Below are 21920 nucleotides of genomic sequence, written 5' to 3'. Positions count from 1 at the left end.
CCAGCCCGGCCAACATGATGAAACCCTGTCTCTACTAAAAATACAAAAATTAGCTGGGTGTGGTGGCACGTGCCTGTAATCCCAGCGACTCAGGAAGCTGAGGCAGGAGAATCGCTTGAACCCGCTGGTGGAGGTTGCTGTGAGCTGAGATGGCACCACTCCACTACAGCCTGGTGACAGAGGAAGACTATCTCTCAAAAAACAAACAAACAAAGAACAAAAACAAAAAACAAAAACAAAAAAACAAAAAACTGGTCACCTTTTCACCATATACAAAAATTAACTCAGGTTGGATTAAAGATTTAAATTTAAGACCTCAAACTACAATAATCCGAGAAGAAAAACTTCAAAAGTACCATTCTGGATATGGGCTATGGGAAATAATTCATGACTAAGTCTTCAAAAGAAATTGCAACAAAAGCAAAAGTTGACAAATGGGACCTAATTAAACTAAAGAGCTGCCACACAGCAAAGGAAAACATCAGCAGAGTAAACAACCTACAGAATGGGGGAAATTATTCACAAACTATGCATCCAACAAAGGTCTAATATTTAGAATCTATAAGGAACATAATTCAACAAGCAAAACACAACCCCATTAAAAAGGGGCAAAAGACATAGACACTTCTCAGAAGGAGACATACATGCAGCCAACAAACATGAAAAAAATGCTCATCATCACTAATCACGAGAGAAATGCAAATCAAAACCACAATGAGATATTATCTCACACCAGTCAGAATGACTATTTTTAAAAAGTCAAAAAAAAAATAGCAGATACTGGCAAGGATAAGGAGAAAAGGGAATGCTTATACACCTTTGGTGGGAATGTAAGTTAGTTCAGCCACTGTGGAAAGCAATTTGGAGATTTCTCAAAGAACATAAAACGGAACTAACATTTAACCCAGCAGTCTCATTACCGAATATGTATCCAAAAGAAAACAAATCATTCCACCAAAAAGACATATGCACTTGTATGTTTATTGCAACACTATTCACATTAGCAAAGACATGGGATCAACCTAGGTGCCCATCAACAGTGGACTGGATAAAAATGTGGTACATATAGACCATTGAATACTATGCAGCCACAAAAAAGAATAAAATTATGTTCTTTGAGGGAAAATGGATAGAGCTGGAATCCAGGAAGTGAACTAATGTAGTCACAGAAAACAAACGCCTCATGTTCCTATACGTAGGAGCTAAATTCTGAGTACCCATGGACATGAAGATGGTGACAATAGACACTAGGGACTGATAGGAGGGGGAGGGAGGAAGGAAAAGGTTGAAAAACTGCTGAGTACCATGTTCAGTACCTGGATGTTGGGATCATTCATACCCCAAACCTCAGAACCACACAATATACCCAGGTAATAAACCTCCACATGTACACCCTGAATCTAACATAAAAGTTGAAAAAGAAAAAACAGAATGGAATCTCTGTTTATTCTCGACGTATCAGTTGTGCCACTCTTCAATTTGAAACTCCCACTATTGGCTATATTTGGGGGTGCCCTATTTCCCATCTCATAACTTATTTTAAGAAGCACAGCAAAATAATGTGTGCGCTTGGGATTCAGTTTTTGAAACAAAACACTGAGCCTTCAATGACCTTCCTGTACATGTAAAAGCACACCTGTCTGCATGGCAGCAGTTGGACTTCACAATGTGGATTGTGCCTTCACCCTGGAATGTTTATGCCCTATTGCCATCATGATGGGATTAGGGATCTCCTGCCCTTGGTGCTACGTGCCACTGTCTGTGCTGAGTTTTTCAAAGGTCAGAGCAGATTGAACCTTTGTGGTTTCATTTTCCCTGATTTTGATTTTTCTTATGGGGAACCAGTGTTGCTGCATTCAAGGTATGTTCATACTGGCTTGTCAAATGCGAACTCTTCAAATTACTAGTTAATGCTTTCAAAATATGTTATTTAAAAAATTATCTTCTGTATTTTCCATACGCAGTTATAAATATGTTTCATGGTTATGTTTTATTCCTCAATTTATATATTTGATTATTGTACCAAGCAGAGTAACTTTGAAATTTTTCTTCATTTAAAAAACATGTATCTTGGCTAAGGCCTGTAATCTCAGGACTTTGGGAGGCCAAGGCAAGAGGATCACAAGGTGAGAAGATCAAGACCATCCTGGCCAATACAGTGAAACCCTGTCTCTACTAAAAATACAAAAAATTAGCGAGGCATGGTGGCAGCTGGTGTAGTCCCAGTGTGGTGCAGTCCCAGCTACCTGGGAGGCTGAGGCAGGACAATCGCTTGAACCCATGAGGCAGAGGTTGCAGTGAGCCAAGATGGCGACATTGCACTCCAGCCTGTGCAACAGAACAAGATTCTGTCTAAAAAAAAATTATATACATATAATATATTATATATGTAATATATAATATATATTATATGTCATAATATATATGATATATAATATATTATATGTCATATTACATATATATAATATATAAGATGACATATATATTATATGACAGCTATAATATATATTACATATTATATATAATGTGTTATATATAATATATCATATATATTATATAATATATAATATATTAATAGGATATATTATATATTATATATCAGATATTATATAAAATGTATAATATATTTCTTATATATATGATATATATTATAGAAAATATATGATATATATTATATAAGATATATAATATATATGATATATAGTATCTAAAATATGATACATAATATATATGACATATATTATATAAAATATGATATATATTATTTAAAATATATGATATATATTATATGATATATGATATATTATATTATATATGATATATCATAATATAATATATTATATTATATAATTATATATTATATAATATATATCATATTATATATTATATATTATGTATTATATTATATTATTATATTATATAATATTATGTATTATATTTTATATATAATATAATATGTATTATAATACATTATATTATAATACATATTACATTATGATATATTATATATAATATATATTATATATTATATTATACTACATATAATATACACCATATATTATATATTATATAATATATTATGTGATATCTAATATATATTAGATATTATTATATTATATATAATCATATAATTATATTATTATATGATTATACATATACTATATATAATAATAATATATTATTATATATTATTATATTATATATACTATATTATATATAATACAAGGATGCAGGTTGTAAAAGGAAATGGTATATATTATATATTTTATATATCATTACATATTATATATAATATATATATATTTGGGGGTGCCCTATTTCCCATCTCCTAACTTATTTTAAGAAGCACAGCGTAATGTGTGGTCTTGGGATTCAGTTTTTCAAACAAAACACTGAGCCTTCAATGAACTTCCTGTACATGTAAAAGCACACCTGTCTACATGGCAGCAGTTGGACCTCACAATGTGGATTGTGCCTTCACCCTGGAAAGTTTATGCCCTATCGCCATCGTGATAGCATTAGGGATCTCCTGCCCTTGGTCCAAAGTGCCACTGTCTGTGGTGAGTTTTTCAAAGGTCAGAGCAGATTGAACCTTTGTGGTTTCATTTTCCCTGATTTTGATTTTTCTTATGGGGAACCAGTGTTGCTGCATTCAAGGTGTGTTCATACCGGCCTGTCAAATGAAAACTTTTCAAATTACTGGTTAATGCTTTCAAAATATGTTATTTAAAAAATTATCCTCTGTATTTTCCATATGCAGTTATAAATGTTTCTTGGTTATGTTTTATTCCTCAATTTATATGTTTGATTATAGTACCATGCAGAGTACCTTTGAAATTTTTCTTCATTTAAAAAATATGTATCTTGGCTAAGGCCTGTAATTCCAGCACTTTGGGAGGCCAAGGCAAGAGGATCAGAAGGTGAGAAGATCAAGACCATCCTGGCCAATACAGTGAAACCCTGTCTCTACTAAAAATACAAAATATTAGCCAGGCATGGTGGCAGCTTGTGTAGTCCCAATGTGAATTGGGATTCAGTTTATTCCCAAATTCCCAAATTATATATATATATATATATAAAATATATATTTTATATAGAATATATATATTATATAGAATATATATTATGTATTATATATAATATATAAATATATAATTGTGTATATAATTATATAATATATAATACATATTATATAATTATATAATATATAATACATATTATATAATTACATACATAGATTATATAATATATATTATATATTATTTATACATTATATATAATTATATTATATATAATACATATATAATATAAAATAGATATATAACATATTTATAATTTCCTTTTACATCCTGCATCCTTCAACGTTCCATCCCCCACCCCACAGATTAATTATTCCCTAGGGGAGAATATGGCAAAGTTTTTAACCTAATTAAGAACCTATGAAATCATCACTTTCCAAAACTTTGGAACAAAGCCACAGTAGTATGGATGGGTTGGAGGCTTTTCACACCATAAAATGTACCTATCTTTGTTTTTAACATGTTTTTCCCTTCCTCTCTTCTTTTTTTGTGAAATGTGTATTTAGTTTAATAAATTTGTAGTAAGTCATTTCCATTCACATATTATTTTTTTAAAGTAATAAAACGTGTATTGTCTACGTGTGAAATAAAACTCACATTTATTTTTATGCTTTTAGAGTTATCCAAAATCATGGAATTGTCTATCACAGTCAATCACCCAACCTACTCACCTTTCCAGTGTAATCTTAGTCAAATTTTTTTTGTTATCCAATGAGTTGCAGTATTTCAACTCAGAAAGATAAATAGAATGAATTGGTAGAGACTATTAACTAAGAACATACAGTTTTATTTATACTCAGAAGCAAGTAGATTATGTACACAAATTTGAAGATAAAAATTAAAATGATAATTGTATAAATTTGCATGTAGAGGGCTTTGAAAACCTGTTTACTTGTTAATGCTGTTTTGATATATTGTGTGACTTTGTTCTCCCGACCCATCATCCAGAGCTCTCTGCAGGAGCTAAGTGCTCATCAGTTCCATGACTTGGAAACTGTCTAAGTTTAGAGGCACTTGTATTTGTTAGTAAATAAGGCAAGATGATATTGTTTCACAGGTTTTAGTGCAGAAGACTGAATAGATAAGCTGCTCCACCCAGTACACTGGTGTTCATTTCATGGTCATCTCATCTGTTAACCACGGATAAAAACACTCATCTTCAATGATCTTCCTGTACATGTAAAAACACACCTGTCTAAATGGCAGCAGTTGGACCTCACAATGTGGATTTTGCCTTCACCCTGGAATGTCTATGATGCCCTATCGACCATGTTGATGGGATTAGAGATCTCTTGCCCTTTGCTCTGCCACTGTCTGTGCCAGCCAGGCCACTGGGCCATTGTGGCAGATGGTGATGCCCTTCGTGTGGAGCGCACTGAGTGTGCGCTGAGGCAGACACAGTATTTTTGACAACTTTATCTGCTTCTTTCAAAACTGGGTCTGCATTAAGATAAAGTGGTCGGTTTTAGGCCAAGCAGGTGTATGTCATAGAACATGACTTGGGAGTTCAGAATCCTGGGCGTGAATAAGCCTCTGAGCCTTATTAAGCTGTGAAATCTAAAGCAAGACATTTCCCTGATAATTAAGCCTCATGAGCACTTATACTGTACACTTTACCTACATCAAATCATTCGGCCATCACCACAGACAAATGGCCTGATTGATTTACTATCACCTTTCCCTGGGCAGAAAAAGACAGAGATGAATGTGCCCAAGCTTATGAGCCCCTCAGCAAAAGAGCCAAGATGGGAACCCAAGCATACAGCCCCAATGCTGAGGCTCTGAACTACTGACCTGCCCTCAGCACTCAGCCTTGGGATCATGAGTCACTGTGCAAGGGAGTTCCAACATCTGCATGTATGTCTGGAATGATCTGAGCCTGTAGAATTCCTACAGACTGGCCACATTATAGGGTGGTATCTGTGGTCACACAGCTCAGGGCAGGTATTAGTACATGAATAGCTTAGCGGTGTCATAGTCTTTATGTGATAGGCTCATAAAAGCCCAAATGCTTTTGAACTGGTTGCGGATTTTGAGTTGGAGGACAGCACTCGGGACAACCGATCACATTCCTTCAGTGCGTGGCCACTCCTCAGCATATATCCCAAAGCCGGTAAATAATGGGAAGATCCTGTACTGGTGTTTGATGGTGTTATGAACTTCAAATGATCCCTATAGAAATGTTAAAAAAAAAAAAAAGTCTGTGAGCTACACAACCTGGGAACAAGACAAGTAAGAACACAAAATATCACTAAATAATGAGCCTCATGTGTCACCCTACTTGCAACTCCCTCGGCAGCTGGTTTGAAGAGCCTCAGTGCTCACCAGGGGCCATCTCCCTGCTCTGTCCTCTCTCACTGTGGGTTGCCTGGGCGGAACATAGGCAGCCCCTCACATGATGACTGCAAACACAGGGCAAAGGAAGACTGAACGGAAAATGTATGGTTATAGTGGTTACTTTAAAATATAAGTATTTCAGTATTTTCTAATCTTTAATGATTATTTTTAGGGGAGGTTTTTTTTTTTTTTTTTGAGACAGAGTCTTGCCCAGGCTGGAGTGCAGTGGCATGATCTCAGCTCACTGCAACCTCTGCCTCCTGTGTTCAAGTGATTCTCCTGCCTCAGCCTCCCGAGTAGCTGGGACTACAGGCACGTGCCACCACGCCTGCCAAAGTTTTTGTGTTTTTAGTAGAGACGGGGTTTCACTCTGTTAGCCAGGATGGTCTCAATCTTCTGACCTCATGATCCACCCACCTCGGCCTCCCAAAGTGCTGGGATTACAGGCATGAGCCACCACACCTGGCCTGAGTTTTTATTTTTTATTTTTTTGAGATGAAGTCTCTGTCACCCAGGCTGGAGTGCAGTGGTGCAATCTCAGCTCACTGCAATCTCTGCCTCCAGGTTCAAGGGATTCTCTTGCCTCAGCCTCCTGAGTAGCTGGGTTTTTTTTTTTTTTTGTTTTTTTTTAGTTTAGATGGGGTTTTACCATGTTGGTCAGGCTGGTCTCGAACTCCTGACCTCAAATGATCCACCCACCTCCACCTTCCAAACTGCTGGGATTACAGGTGTGATCCACTATGCCTGACTGATTATTTTCATAACCAAGAAAAGAAATAAATACAATTAATGCTGGTGCATGGTATTAAATCTAGTTTTTAAAAAATTCACACATAAACAAGGCAGAAACCTATACCCTCCATGATAAATGCAGTAGCAGTGTATGTGGGTCTGTGGAGGTTGAAAGGGACTTGGTAGATGTCAAGAAGGTAGTGGCAGTCTTGCTGGGCTTTTAAAGGGTCTGAAGAAGTGACAGGATGCTGTGGTTGAATCCTAGCATGTATTTTAGCATTTGTTCATTTGGAGTTTGATTATTTCACGTTGCTTTCCTTTGCCATTACCTGGAAAGCCAAGGGCTCTACTCTCATTTCCTTGCGACTGTTTCTTTGCCTTCCTTGGTCCGTGAAGAAGATGGTCCAGGAGAAGCTCATTCCATGCTTGTTAACCAGGCACACCCCTAAGTTCCAGTCCGTGAGTCATTCATGAGTAGCACTGCCAATGAACTGACAGCCATGCTGTGTCCCTCCACATCCCCTAGATGACTCGAAGAATCCTTCCAAAAAGCGTGTGAAAAGGGAGCCCTACTCTACTACCAAGGTAAAGTAGCCTGTCTTTGCCTAAGATGTAAATGTTGTTTTCTTGGATCCTTTATTTTTCAGTTGATATCAGCTATGGGAAAATTATCCACTACATTATAGATGTTAGATAATATTTCCTTGGGGATGTAGGAGGTGTATTTTACCAACTGACGCCTGATTCCAGAGGACGTGCAAATTGGCAGCGTCAGATAGTACACTGTGTGTTAAGGGATGTTTTCTTCAGGAACAAGCTTTCCACTTTAGATAAGAATTCTGCAATTGCTACTCAAAAATTACCTAGACAGAAACATTCTTGAAGAAAAGCTCCTGTGCTTTCCTAAGGGAACTCTACTCTAGAGTTGGGGCTTTTGACTTGAACCTTATTTCCAATCTTGGTTACCCAGAGTTTCCAAGTGAACAAAAGACCTGTGTGAGCCATCCATAGCATAGCCTGATTCTCAGAGTGTTTTCCTTCTCTAATTACAGGTGACTTCAGGGAGCACATTCAATGGTACGTATTCTGGAATCACTCACTGGTTGTTAGAAAAGGATTCTACAGGAAATCTGGAGCTTAACTGCTGGCTTTTGTCTGGAGAGCCTCCATGATCCAAGATATCTGGTGGGAATGAGGATGTGGGGTATAGTAAAAGAAACTGGTTTTCCAGGTGACATACTCTTTTTATCTATGTATAGTTTCTGGGAAAGTGTTCACATTAGGTTGTGTGTGGGTATGTGTGTATTAGGGCGGGGGTGGGGTGAGGTGGTCTGTGTGCAAGTCTGCATGATTTGCTTGTGAATATGTGTCTATGTGTATTTCCCCTAGGAAAAAAATGTTGTGTTTACCCAGCACAACTCTCAGTGCCATTTTTCTTAATTTAACAAGTCAGACCACATACTTTACTTGCATTAGTTCACACCTCATCATCATCATGCCCATATGTTGTGAGCTTGTTTATTGAGCCCACATGCCAGATGGAGAAACTAAGCCACATAAATAAATGTGCCCTGGTTCACTTGCTGCATAGTGAAGAGTCAAAATGTTTACTCATACGGTGCTAATGTTGAAGGCCTGAACTACAACCTCTATTTATCAGCCAGTGAAGAGATCACTATTCACCATGCAAGGGAGTTCCAGCACCCTCTATGCCTGGAATTACCCACACCTGCAGAGATCCCAAATGCCACCCCTCACATAAGAGAGCCTCATGATCTCATAATCCAGGTAGCTATGTAGACATCTTCCTGCAGGTGTCACATAGTCCTTAGTGTGAAACCAACATAGAAAGCCCATGTTTCTGATCAAATCACAGGTTCTGAAACACTAAGGGAGGCACTAAGTAGGACAATGTGGTGCCTGCGTGTCATAGCTGGCTCTCCTCAAGACATGGATCAAGTCCAATAAGAATTGGGGAGATGCTTTAGAGTCTTGATGGAGTTATCACCACAAGCCCTCTGAGCTACACACATTAGGGATCATGACCATTAAATACTCAAATTGCCATTTGGTTGTTATCCGGGTATCTGTCGTCCTTGTGGCAACTCTCTTGTGAAGCTGGTGTGGACAGCCTCAGTGCTGGAGCTGTGCCTCCCTTCTGAGTGGACCCTTTCTGTGTTAGCAGGTGGGTACAAGCATGGGGGTCAGCACACTCAGTGGATTTACACACACAGCATTGAAGAGTAAGGCTGGGCTTCGTTATTTATACATTTTCAATAAATGATGATCTTCATAACATAAAATCAATGATGTAGTACACTAGAATACTGTCCCTAGTATTGAATCTTGTCTCTCAACAAAGGGTTGCTTAAAGTCACATGACAGATTCCATTCAACTGATGACACATGCTGTAGCAGCAGTTAAAGCAGTCATTTGAAAAGGCTTTTACTATAAACTTATGTGTGAGCCTGAAGTGGGGGATAAAAGAGGTGATTAGCTCCCCTGTGCCATGTTTCTATTATGTGCATGGTGGAGGAAAATTACACAGGAAGGTGATGGAGAGAACAGAGCAAAGGATTGGACAGGTCCATTGAACCCATAAGACTATGTTGAGGTTAGTGAATGAGACTGGTCGTTTTAGGTCAAATTTTACCCAGAGCTGGTGCAGCCACTGCCCATTCTTAGCCAGACCTTATTGCAGGCAGCTCTGATCAATAGTCAAGGAGGCAGTGGGGGTTGCAGACTTAATTCATTAAATCACCAAAGCACCAGCCCACACTGCCACTTTTCCAGTTAATTCACAGTAGCTTGCATATTCAGGTTTGATCAGTGGAAGCGAAGTTACTCTTTGCAGACCCATCTTTTGACAATCATTTTGCAGTGTCAGAAGGTCTGAGCAGCCTCAGGAGGCAAGCAGTCCCTGGTCCCTCAGTGTAGTCACTGGAGGAGACAGTCACTGAGAGGCAGCTGGCAGGGTGAAGGGAAAGGGGAGGCAGGCCACAGAGATGACAGCCTTTAAGCTGTCATACTGGGGAAGTCAAGGATCTGAAAGAGGAAGGAGAATTCTTTATCATTGAGGACCTTTCCTTATCTCAGGCATTTCCTCCAGAGCATCACCTTTGTCCAGCCACACACCTTGGGCTAGGAGGACTGGAGAAAGACAGTGAAGGGTCTCTTGGGTCTCTGGCACAGGGCGTGATGAAGAGGTGGCAGTTTTTCAGGAATCTCTCTCTCTAGGGAACCAAACACATTTCCCATCTCAGGTCCTTCACTCAGCGGGGTTGAGGTTCTGCTTGTCACTTATCATCTCTGAATGTCAGCACCCTCAAGTGTAAAATCTCAGCCACAGCCCCTCCTCTGCACCCCCTGCAGGGCTGATGTTCTCCATAAACCATAAGGCATCATGCCCACGGAAAAGCTGAACAGGAAAGCATGCTCCACTGCCCCAGAGCCATCCAAGTTCCCCCTCCATATTCCGCCACTGCTAAGTGTCCAGCTTATTCCTCCTGGCATGTAGTAAACACTTAGAGAACATTACTGAAGTACCAGTCCTCTCTAAGGTTTTCCTGTATTTAGTGATTTTTTAGCCCTGTACTGTGATACTAAGAAGTAGGGCCTAAATAGGGCTTAAAAAGTATTGCTAAAATTACATTATGACAGTGCAGAGAACTGAGGGCAGAGGAAGGACATGAGCTTGCTAGGTCCACATGGCTTAGTGGAATTTGAATCCGGGCCCCCACTCTGCCCCAGCCCTGCACTCACAGTCATCCTGCTGTGTTCTCCTCTCCAGGAAGGCACTGCCCACACAGTCTGTCTGATAGAGGTGTTGAGTGCTCACTGAACTCCGTGATCTTCCTGAAACCCAACTTTGATTCAGTGGGCTCTGCTTGGAAGCCTGTAAAGAAAAGCATCATAAGTTTAAACTTAGAACAGATTATCACTATTTTCCCTCTGGTCTTCTGTCAGCAAGATGTCAACAGCCCTATCTATTGTAAATGCATTAACCAGCATCTTCTCTGATAGAGAATACAAGAAGATATGCTGTGCACACCAACCAGTGTCAGAGACCTCATGGCTCCCCGGTAAAGAAGAAGATGTACCCACAAGAAGGTACTGTGGAAGTTCATTAATTAAGTTGCTTCAAGAATTGCAATTGCGGGGAGTATTCAGTGTCCCATATGTAAAAGGAAACTATGAAGAGACTAAGCCATATTTTTTAATGTGTCAGGATTCTAATTTGCCTGGTCAGTAAATATTGCTACAACCACAAAAGTAAATATCTACTTAAAAGTCAATTTTGGTTCATGTTTAATGATAGACAATGTTTCAAGCTAATGTCTAGAACTTACCTGGTTGTTAAACATAAGCATAGATCTCCCTGAAAGAGTGGTGCTATAATATTATTTTTCAATTAATATATTTCTTTAGAGAGTTTTAAATTGACATAAAAACTGAGCATATGGCCGGGCGTGGTGGCTCACGCTTATAATCCCAGCACTTTAGGAGGCCAAGGCCGGCGGATCATCTGAGGTCAGGAGTTGGAGACCAGCCTGGCCAACATGGTGAAACCCCATATCTACTAAAAATACAAAAAAATTAGGCGGGTGTGGTGGCAGGCGCCTGTAATCTCAGGTACTCAGGAGGCTGAGGCAGGAGAATCGCTTGAACCCAGGAGGCAGAGGTTGCAGTGAGCCAAGATCATGCCATTGCACTCCAGCCTGGGTGACAAGAGTGAAACTCCATCTCAAAATAAATAAATAAATAAATAAATAAATAAATAAATAAATAAATAAATAAAAATTGAGTATATAATACACGAAGTTCCCATATTATTCTGTCTCCTCACCCTCACTTCCTAATTTCAACTATTAGTAACATCTTACATTACTGTGGTACATTTGCTAGGATAATGAGAAAATATTGATACATTATTATCTGAAGTCTACATTTGCATAATGTTCATTCTTTCTGTTATACATATATATGAATTTTGAAATATTTCAAACATTATGTTCACCCTTATGGTCTCATAAAGAAAATGTTCACTTCCCTAAAAATCCTCTCTTCTCATTAATCTCTGTCCTCTTTCTCCAGAAACCTCGGCAACTATTAATATTTTTACTATCGCTTCAACTTTGCCTTTTCCAGAATGTCATATAGTTGGAATCATGTATTATGTAGTTTTTTCAGATGAATTTATTGCACTAAATTGATGTACGCTTTAGCTGCTTTCATGTCTTTTTTATGCCTTAATGGCAAAAAATGGCACATTAAATCACCAAATAATATTGCATTAAATGAATTTTTGTCTTTTTATTCTCCTGTTGAAGAATTCGGTAGATTTCATGAGAGAAACCATCTGGGCCTGGTGCTTTCTTTTTCGGAATGCTCTTAATGTGAATTCAACTTATTTAATAGACATAAGTTTATTCAAATTAGGATTCTAGCGTGACGTTGGGAAGATTGCCTTTCAAAGAATTGATACATTTCACTGAGGTTATCAAACTGCGGTCATAGAACTGTTCATAATATTCCTTTTAATGCCTAACAGTTCAGTAGAGATGGCTCCTCTTTTATTTCTGAAATTGGTCATTTGTGTTATCTTCTTTTTCTTGGTTAGCCTGAATATCAATTCATTCATTGTAATGAGCATATCAAAGAACCAGCTTTTGGTTTTATTGATTTTCTGATGATTTCAGTGTTTTAATTTTATTGATTTCTGTGATGTTGTTTATTACTTTTATTTTCTTTCCATTGCATTCCTCTATTTTCTACAGTTCCCTAATTGAAACATGATATGACTGATTTTAGGTCTTGTGATTTTTAGTATATTGCATCCAATGCTATAGATTTCCCTCTAAGGACTGCTTTCGCTACATCCAGAAATCTTGCCAAGTCACATTTTCTTTTAATGTAGTTAAAAGTATTTTTAATTTTCTATTGAGACTTCTTCTTTAACCCATGAGTTATTTAAAAATGCATTGCTAATTTGCAAATATTTGGGGATTTTGTGGCTCTTTTACAGTTGTTGACTTTTGTTGTCAGGTATGTGTTGCAAAAGCAGTTGTCTACCTCATCTTGCCACCACCCAAGATGGCCCAGGATGTGGGCTCTCCCTGAGTGAATCTTTGGCAATCTGCCAACCTGATGTGGTCGGCCTCCTTCTTTAGTCTGAGCTTGCCTTCTGCTTAGAAAGGGCCATTCTCAGTTCTGGCAGGGAGTTTTCCCAACACTGAGAAGGTGGCATTCTTACTCCCCAGTGCAGCCTGCACCTCTGACCGGTGGTCAGCAGACAGGGCAGAGGTCCTCATTAGACAGAGTTCAGCGGGGTCTCTGACCAAAGTGCATCTTCAGAGTCTGCACCTACCCACTGTGACCACGGGCAGGCTCTGAGTCCTAAAGCAGGAGGAACTGTGCGACCATCCTGATTGGAAATTTGTGAGGATCACCGTGTTACTCAAGTAAGGTCTTTGGAAAGTGTTGTATTACTACTGTTTGTGAACTGCTTGTTGGTGGCCTGGCTGAGCCACACACTTTATGAAAACCAGGACCCCTCAGCTGGTGTGGGTGTCTATGCAGCCTGAGACCCTCATGTGAACAGCTTTGTGGCAGCTGTCTTTGCCCCTTGCCACCATCAGTGCCTCCTTGTTCCTGGGCACGGCTTTCTCTGATGGTGCTCCATTGTTTTCCTGCACCTCAGTGTCTACAGCTGGATGTCTCTTCTGCAGTCTAGGTGAGGGGGCATCAATAATAGTTCTGCTGTGGCACTGCCCTCCTTCTTGTCTTGCTCTGTCTTAGTCTCCCTCAAAGATCCCACCCTTCAGGTTCTTCCACAAGTTTCTTATTGAAATCCGAGCAGAAAACTATGACCAATATGACCAATCCTATACCCACTGAAGACATGAATGAAGAATTAAAACAATTCTCCATGGACTCTACCATATAGATCCCTAGAAGTAATTTCTAAAAAAAAAAAAAAATCAAGGAAGATGTAATAGTTTTCCATAAATTAGAATACCCTACATGTACAATTAAATGAAATGGCTAGTATAGTCTTGAAACCAAAACCAGATAAGGTAAATTAAATTCTGTGATATTTTAAAATACTTTAAATTCTGACTAATGTGAGTTAATCTCAAAATATGAAATAGTAGATTAACATTGAAAATGCAATAAATAAAATTAGCTACCTCAAGAGTTTAATGGAAAAAAATGTGATTATTGCAGTAGATTCAGGAAATTCGTGAATAACATTCACCCTATATTTGTAGGACAACTATCTGATTAACTTTAAGTGACCTGTGACAACCATTTGAATTAATGCTGCTTTCACAGCGTATCTCTTGGCTTGTTAAAAAGCCGACAAGAATTTCCGTAACATTAATTTATTTTTAACACCTGTATTGGGTGTGAACCCACCATAAAGTTTGCCCACTGAAAAGGTCTGCAATTTGATGCTTTATTAAATTGATACTGTGTTCACCCAACACCACGATCTAATTTAAATATGTTTCCCTCGCCCAAGTTCTCGCTTGCGCACTGGCAGTTAATCCCCACTCCCATCTCCAGCCCTAAGCAATACTGTTGTGACATTCCATCTCCATAAATTTCCCGCTTGCTTTATAGAAATGGACATATATATATATTTGGAACCTGACTTCCTTCATTTAGCATACTATGTTTGAAGTTAATTGACGTGTTGCCACGTGCTGGTCACGTGTTTTCCTTCATAGTCTGCTGTGTTTATTCATACAGATAGTGTTTATTCATTTATCAGTTAATGGACATTTAATTATTTTGTTATTTTCTTTGATGAGTAATGTAGCTTTGAGCATTCATATACAGTCATGTAATGCATAATGACATTTTGGTCAAAAAAAATTTTTTTTTTCTGAGACCCAGGCTGGAGTGCAGTGGCACAATCTCGGCTCACTGGAACCTCCACCTACCAGGTTTAAGCAATTCTCATGCCTCAACCTCCCGAGTAGCTGGGACAACTGGCACACCCCACCACGCATGGATAATTTTTGTATTTTCAGTAGAGACAGGATTTTGCTGTGTTGGTCAGGCTAGTCTCAAACTCCTAGCCTCAGGTGATCCGCCCACCTCTGCCTCCCAAAGTGCTGGGATTATAGGCATGAGCCACCACACCCAGCCTAATTTTTTTAAGAAACGAGAACTATTTTCTAAATTACTTTTGCCAATTTATATTCCTACCATGATGTATAGTACTAATTTCACTGTACAATGTATGGTAGGCCCCAATATGTAAGAAATGATGAAAGTAACACATAAAGATTAGTATAAAACAAATGAGATTATCATTGTTGCTATCATCTTTGTCAAATTCTGAAAACAATCTGAGTATATTTTTATATAAATATGCTTGGCAACATAGCTGAAAAAAGCATTATCAGTTACATTTATCAGTAACAAAGACATAAATTTGAAGGGGGAAAAACACTTGTGCTAACAACGCAATGTCAGAATTAACATAAAAATTCTGCTGGTCACTTTGGAATATTTAATTGCCTGGGGCAGTGTTTAGTAGACAAATGAGCATCTATGGAGCACCCAAAGTAGGGGAATCAACAGAACTTGGGTTTCAAAAGTTATCTGGGTTTAGAGCATGAAACTTTGTTAGAGGACACACCCCTTGCATGAGCGAGGTGACTTGGTGTGTGTGGACGTGTTGGAGGCACAGCATAATGGTGGCTTCCTCCAGAAACGGACATTTGGGGTGGATTCATTCCATCTAGACAACACAGCCTGATGTGGCATGGACATGAATGGAGGTGAAATGGTCAGTAGTTGAGAGGATCAGTCCTGACAAGGGCCGAGGTGAAAAACCTGGGAACCCCTTCAGGTGCAAAGTCTTCAGTTGAAAAAGGAGGTGGTCACAGGAAATACTGAGACGGGTCAGCAATGCATGGGAGACAGAGTTCTTGGCCCTGCAGGGTGAGTAGTGTGGATTCTCAAGTTTTCTCCTCTCTCTATTAATTTCTTTCCCAATGCAGATGACTTCCATCATACAATCTTCAGCAACCTTGAAAGATTGGACAAGCTTCAGCCAACTCTTGAAGGTAAAGGAAGGCAGCTAACAAGACTGGCATCTGGGCTTGGCTGTGCATGTTTTCTATCATGGGGAAATATATATAACACAATATTTATCATTTGAACCTTTTAACCAAAGTGTGCACTCCGTGGCATTCAATATATTCACAGGGTTGCATAGCCAACACCACTATCTACACCCACAATTTTGATGATTTCTTACAAAACCTTGTCCACAATAAGCAATATAGCGCCTTCCCCGTATTTCCAGCCCATGGTGATTCCTATCCCACTTTCTCTTGTATGAATTTGACTATTCTAGGCACTTCATGTAAGTACAATTATACAATATATTCCTTTTGTGTCTGGCTTATTTCTCTAAGCATAATGTTCTCAATGTCCACCCATGTTGTATCATCTACCAAAATTATGTTTGTTTTTTTACAGATGGATGATGTAGCATTGCATGTAGACCACCTTGCTTTTATTACATTCATTTGTTCACTGATGGTTGGATTATTTCCACCTTTTGGCTCCTGTGAAAAGTGATGCTATAAACATTAGTATACAAACATCTGTTTGATTTCTGTTCTCCATTCTTTGGGGTGCCTAAGAGTAGAGTTCCTGGGTCCAACAGGAGTTCTATATTTAACCTTCTGAGCCACTGCAGACTGTTTCTCACAGTGGCTGCAACTTTATCCATTTCTACCATCAATGTATCAGGGTTACAATTTCTTTACATCCTTGTTCACACTTATTTTCCTTTAAATCATCCTAGTAGGTGTATATTGGTGTCTGCTTGTGTTTTTCATTTGCATTTCCCTAATGACTAATGATCCTGAGCAGCTTTTCCTATGCTACTATCTGTGGCTATATCTTCTTTAGGGAAATATATGTTGAAGTCTTTTGCCCACTTTTAAAAAGTTGTCTGATTTTTATTTAGTTAGTTTGTTGTTGTAGATGTTTGAATATATCTTAAATATATTTAAAATATATTCTAAATTTTAGTCTCTTACAAGATAAATGATTTGCAAATATTTCCCCCTTTGTGTAGAACTTTAGATTCACAAGCTTCATTAATTTGTAAGAAATCCTCAGCAATTGACCCCAAACAGATAAGACTGAAGCAGTATTTTAGGAATAGTTGAAAGTATGATCACCACAAAACATAAGCGTAATCAAATCCTGCAAGCTACATGTAAGGCACAATGACAAATAAGGCAGCAAAGGGCCATCTGGTGATTAGTTCACCACACTTGTTGCAACTGTTTGTGCTGCAGAATTAAAACATACCAGCATTCAACCCATGTCTCCTCTCTTGAAGTAAACTGTCGTATGTTGGCTGGCCTGAACAAGTGTAGATATTCTCCATCCTCAATTAATATGCATGCATGACAAAGAAAAGGAGGCCTGGATGAAAAAATATTGTGTGATTAATAATTATGCTTTAATTAATTTTAAAGGATATAATTTCAGTACTTCTAATTCTCCCATCAGCAGTTATAACAAAGGATTAGTGAATAAATACCATAGACTGTTTTGCCTAGAATTGAATCCAATCTGTCTATTAAACTTTGCTTTTATTCAAGTGCAAAATGCTAAAACACATAATAACTACAGTGACAGCCACTGTGGATCCTCAGAGGTAAAATTAGTCTTGGGACATAAATCCTGCAAGCTAATATTGTTTTTACAGGGTTTAGAAAACCATTTAACTGGGTTTCAAACCTCACAGTGTGAGCAGTGGGACTCTCATCAAACTATAGCATGTGCTTCAGTACCATTTGTAGACTGACTCATTCCCATTGCCTTAAGTTGCCATCAGCAAAATGCCAGGGACTCTATTTCTTGCTCCTTAGCTCCTCGTTCTTGCCTGTCTTTCCACGAGGGAAGATTTTCTAGCAGGAGCTCAAGCTGTGCTTTTAATGAAACACATCCGCACACACTGTCCTGTTGTCCACATTAAGCAGAGCTCCCTGAATAACTTATGAACAAAAGCATCTATGACTAACTGTTGCTGTGTGTCCTCCTAGCCTCTGAGGAGTCTCTAGTTCACAAGGACAGAGGAGATGGAGAGAGGCCAGTCAATGCGAGGGTAAGGTTGCCTTGCTTTCTCTGAAATAGAAATGTTCCTTTCTTGGTGTCTTTCTTTTTCAACTGACTTTACATGTGAAAAAATGACAATGTCCATGACAGGTATTAAATGCAGTTTTCTGAGGGGGAGGAAGAAGTGACTCTTAGCAACTGATATGTAATCCAAAATGGCATTTAGCTATGACGGCTTCAGGTTGTAGACTGTATCCTTGGGATCCTTGTCCTTGGAAGCAATGTCTACTCCTTGGATTCAGTATTTTGCACTTGCCAACCTACGTGGACCTGAGAGATACACCATCCAGAAGCTGATGTCTTTTCCAGTGTGTATCCTACCCTTGTCTTGGAGGCCTTGAAGTTGACTACACTTTCTGATCAAGTTTTCAGTATTCATTGAGAGAAACAGAGCCTTGTGCAAATAATCCACAACATGATATACCCCTCAAAAAGTTTTGTTTCTGTATTGCAGGTGGTGCAGGTGGCCCCCCTGAGGCGTGAATCTAGTAAGTATTCTGGAATCACTTGCCAAGAAAACAATCTGGATGCTAAGAAACGTGTGGCATCCTTGCCTGGTTTCAATGTGAAGAGCCACCCTGATCCTGGGATTGTGATAGGAATAAGTACAGGAGAAGTGTTTTTTTAAAACCTGAATTCCCCAGGGAAAAATTATGGCCAAATTTTGAGGAAGCAGCTGTGCTCCATTTTGGGTGGTGCTGAGTTGGGTGCTTGAGGGTTGGTGGTGTCTTGTGTGAGGCTGCATCGTGTGGTGTGAATGTGTGTGTTTCTGTACAGGTGAGGCTGTGTGTTTTCTCAGGAGAGATTTCCCACTTATACAACCCAATCACCAGTGTCCACTTCTAACAATAAAATCCACCCCCGCTCTACTCTCTCTGTACAGTGACTCCTCAACCCTCACCAGAGCCATCCCCGGGTCTGCCTTATTATCCCGACTGCTCAGGTGGAGAACCTGAAGGGCCAAGGCAGTGGCCCCAGCTCCTGAGTTCCTGAATGAAAAAGTGAAAACACGAACCCAGGAGTGTGGGCCAGTGCTGACACTGACATGCACTTAGTCGTGGGGTGTTCACCACCACACAGGGAGTCCAGCATTCATGTATAAGCCCAAAAGCAACGAGCCCAAAAGGCCCCAGACACTGCCCATCATCATAAAGTGGCCTCCATGGTCACACAACCCAGGGCAGTTATAAGCTCATCTCCCCACGGACAGGCATAGTCATCAGTGTGTCAAAAGCACAAAGATCCCCAGGTGTTTGGCTCAGCTCACAGATCTTTTTTTTTTTTTTTTTAACTTTCAAGTTCAGGGGTACATGTGCAGGATGTGCAGGTTTGCTACATATAGAAATGTGTGTCATGAGAGTTTGTTGTACAGATTATTACATCACCCATACATTGGCCTAATATCAGTTATTTTTCCTGATCCTCCCCCTCCTCCCACCTCCCACCCTCCGGTAGGCCCCACGCACACAAATTCTAAGAGGAGTGGGGGACCACAAAGGCCAGTGTGGCCCACTTCAGTTGTGAAGTTAATTTGCTCAGCAACTGGCCAAAGTCTATAAGGATGGGTGATGTATTTTAGTAGATTTAGTAATACTATCTTCCCCAGCCCTAAAATGCTCAAATCCTGCCAGCCAAAAATGGTGAGGAGGGACAGATAGGAACTCTGTGTAGCACTTGGTTATTAGCCTGGCTTCCATCCCTTAGTGGCAACTCTCTTGTATATGTGGGTTAAAGACCCTCAGCATCAAGCCAAGCCTCCTCCATGAGGAGCCATCTCACTATTGACTGGCTAGTGCCGGGTATGGCCACCAGCCCAACTGAAACAAAATGTTGCCTTAAAACAAGTGTAAATCTCATACAACAGGCAAATGCAGAAGCAGTGTGGTCTCGCAAGTTGTAAAGAGGACAGTCGCAATTTTGCTGGACTTCAACCTGGGTAGAAGACATGAGGGAACTCTGTCACTGAATCACGGCAGAGTTCAAGGCCACTTGTAGACTATTTTGTGTTACAGAAGGTGGCCTTTAGCTACTAAGCAAAGGCCTCGGTTTCTCATTTCTTTCCTGTTCATCTTCTTGGTCATCCTTCTTCCGCAAGGGAAACGAGCCCAAGCAAAAGGCAGTTTCAATATTAATTTGACCGAGGTTTTGTGCAGTTTAGTATCATCCAGGTAATCACGTGCAACCCAGTCTGCCTAGCAGCCCCCCATCTCTGCTCTGTGTTTTCATTTAATAAATATTTTGATCTACTTACTATGTGCTAGATTTTCTCGAGACCAAGTAAATGAGATAGAATCTTTATGTTGGCAGCTAAGTTAGATTTAACATAACTGACAAAAATTAAAATTTCTGATTTCTTGTAAAAATATTTTGTATGTGTGAATGCATATTGAATGTAAAGTGGATAAAAAAATCACACTTGCACTCATGGAAGGCTTTTCATGAATTTGTCAATTTCTAGTTTTATATTTCCCCACTTCACCGGATAATGCATACCTGAACCTGGAAACTGATTCCCACTGCAGAAAGTGTTCTGAGACATATCCCTTAGCTTCACTAGTGCAGGTCCACCTGGGAGTATGTCCCAGCATCAGCTTGGCCCATGCTGTGATAAGCCACCTCCATGCACCACACCAAGCAAGCCCCTGGGTGATTCACAGTCTCCACCACCAGGGAACTGACCTTTATTCTGTGTTCTTCAAGCTCCTCATGGGGACGCCGTCCACGACACCGCCAACGAGGACACCTTCCACAACACCGCCGACGAGGACGCCGTCCACAGCACCACCGATAAGGATGCCATCCAGGGCACCGCCAATGACACCGTCCACGGCATCACCGACGGGGTCGCCGTCCACGGCATCGCTTACGAGGAAGCCACCCAGGGCATCGCCAACTGGGATGCTGTCCAGGACATCGCTAACGAAGATGGATTCCACAGCATCGATAACGAGGACGCCGTCCAGGGCATCGCCAACTGGGACGCCGTCCATGGCTTTGCCGACGAGGCCGCCTTCCACGGCATCGCCGACGGGGAAGCCTTCCACGGCATCGCCGACGGGGAAGCCTTCCACGGCATCGCCGACGGGGACGCCGTCCAGGGCATCGCCGACGGGGTCGCCGCCCAGCGCATCGCCGACGGGGACGCCGCCCAGGGCATCGCCGACGGGTACGCCGCCCAGGGCATCGCTGACTGGGACGCCGCCCACGTCTTCGCTGACGGGGACGCCGCCCAGGGCATCACCAACAGGGACGCCACCAAGGGCATGGGCAACGAGGTTGCCGTCCACGGCATCGCTAACGAGGACGCCGTCCACGACATCGCTAATGAGGACGCTCTCCACGGCATCGCTAACGAGGACGCCGTCCACGGTGTCACTAACGAGAAAATCAAATGTTAACCAGTAGTGACCTGCTTCAACACCATCATTGGAAGTCAGAAGTTGAACTCTTTTTTGATATTTAAAGCCTGCATAATATTCGCTGTATTATTATTCAGCATATTACTATTTCCTTCATGATGGAAATTTGGTTTATCCCAATTTTCTATTCTATCAAAACACCACTACATAGAAAATCCCCATGCACATATTTCTCCTAATTGTGGAAATATT

At 40.1% G+C, this 21920-nt stretch overlaps 1 protein-coding gene across 1 annotated transcript; it reads left to right on the top strand.

Moving 5' to 3' along the window:
- Positions 1 to 3629: 3629 nt before the first annotated feature.
- On the top strand, positions 3630 to 21707 carry LOC129530567 (uncharacterized). The gene is made up of 8 exons (XM_055377336.1): positions 3630 to 3657; positions 7675 to 7733; positions 8201 to 8225; positions 11173 to 11259; positions 16167 to 16232; positions 18237 to 18298; positions 18764 to 18797; positions 21010 to 21707. Exons 1-8 carry the CDS (start codon positions 3630 to 3632, stop codon positions 21705 to 21707), a joined length of 1059 nt encoding a protein of 352 aa, XP_055233311.1.
- Positions 21708 to 21920: the final 213 nt, after the last annotated feature.

Source organism: Gorilla gorilla, chromosome 22 (assembly GCF_029281585.2).
Source record: "Gorilla gorilla gorilla isolate KB3781 chromosome 22, NHGRI_mGorGor1-v2.1_pri, whole genome shotgun sequence".
Classification (NCBI taxonomy): Eukaryota; Metazoa; Chordata; class Mammalia; order Primates; family Hominidae; genus Gorilla; species Gorilla gorilla.
Note: the sequence above shows the minus strand (reverse complement) of the source record. Positions and strands in the feature narration are given on the sequence as shown.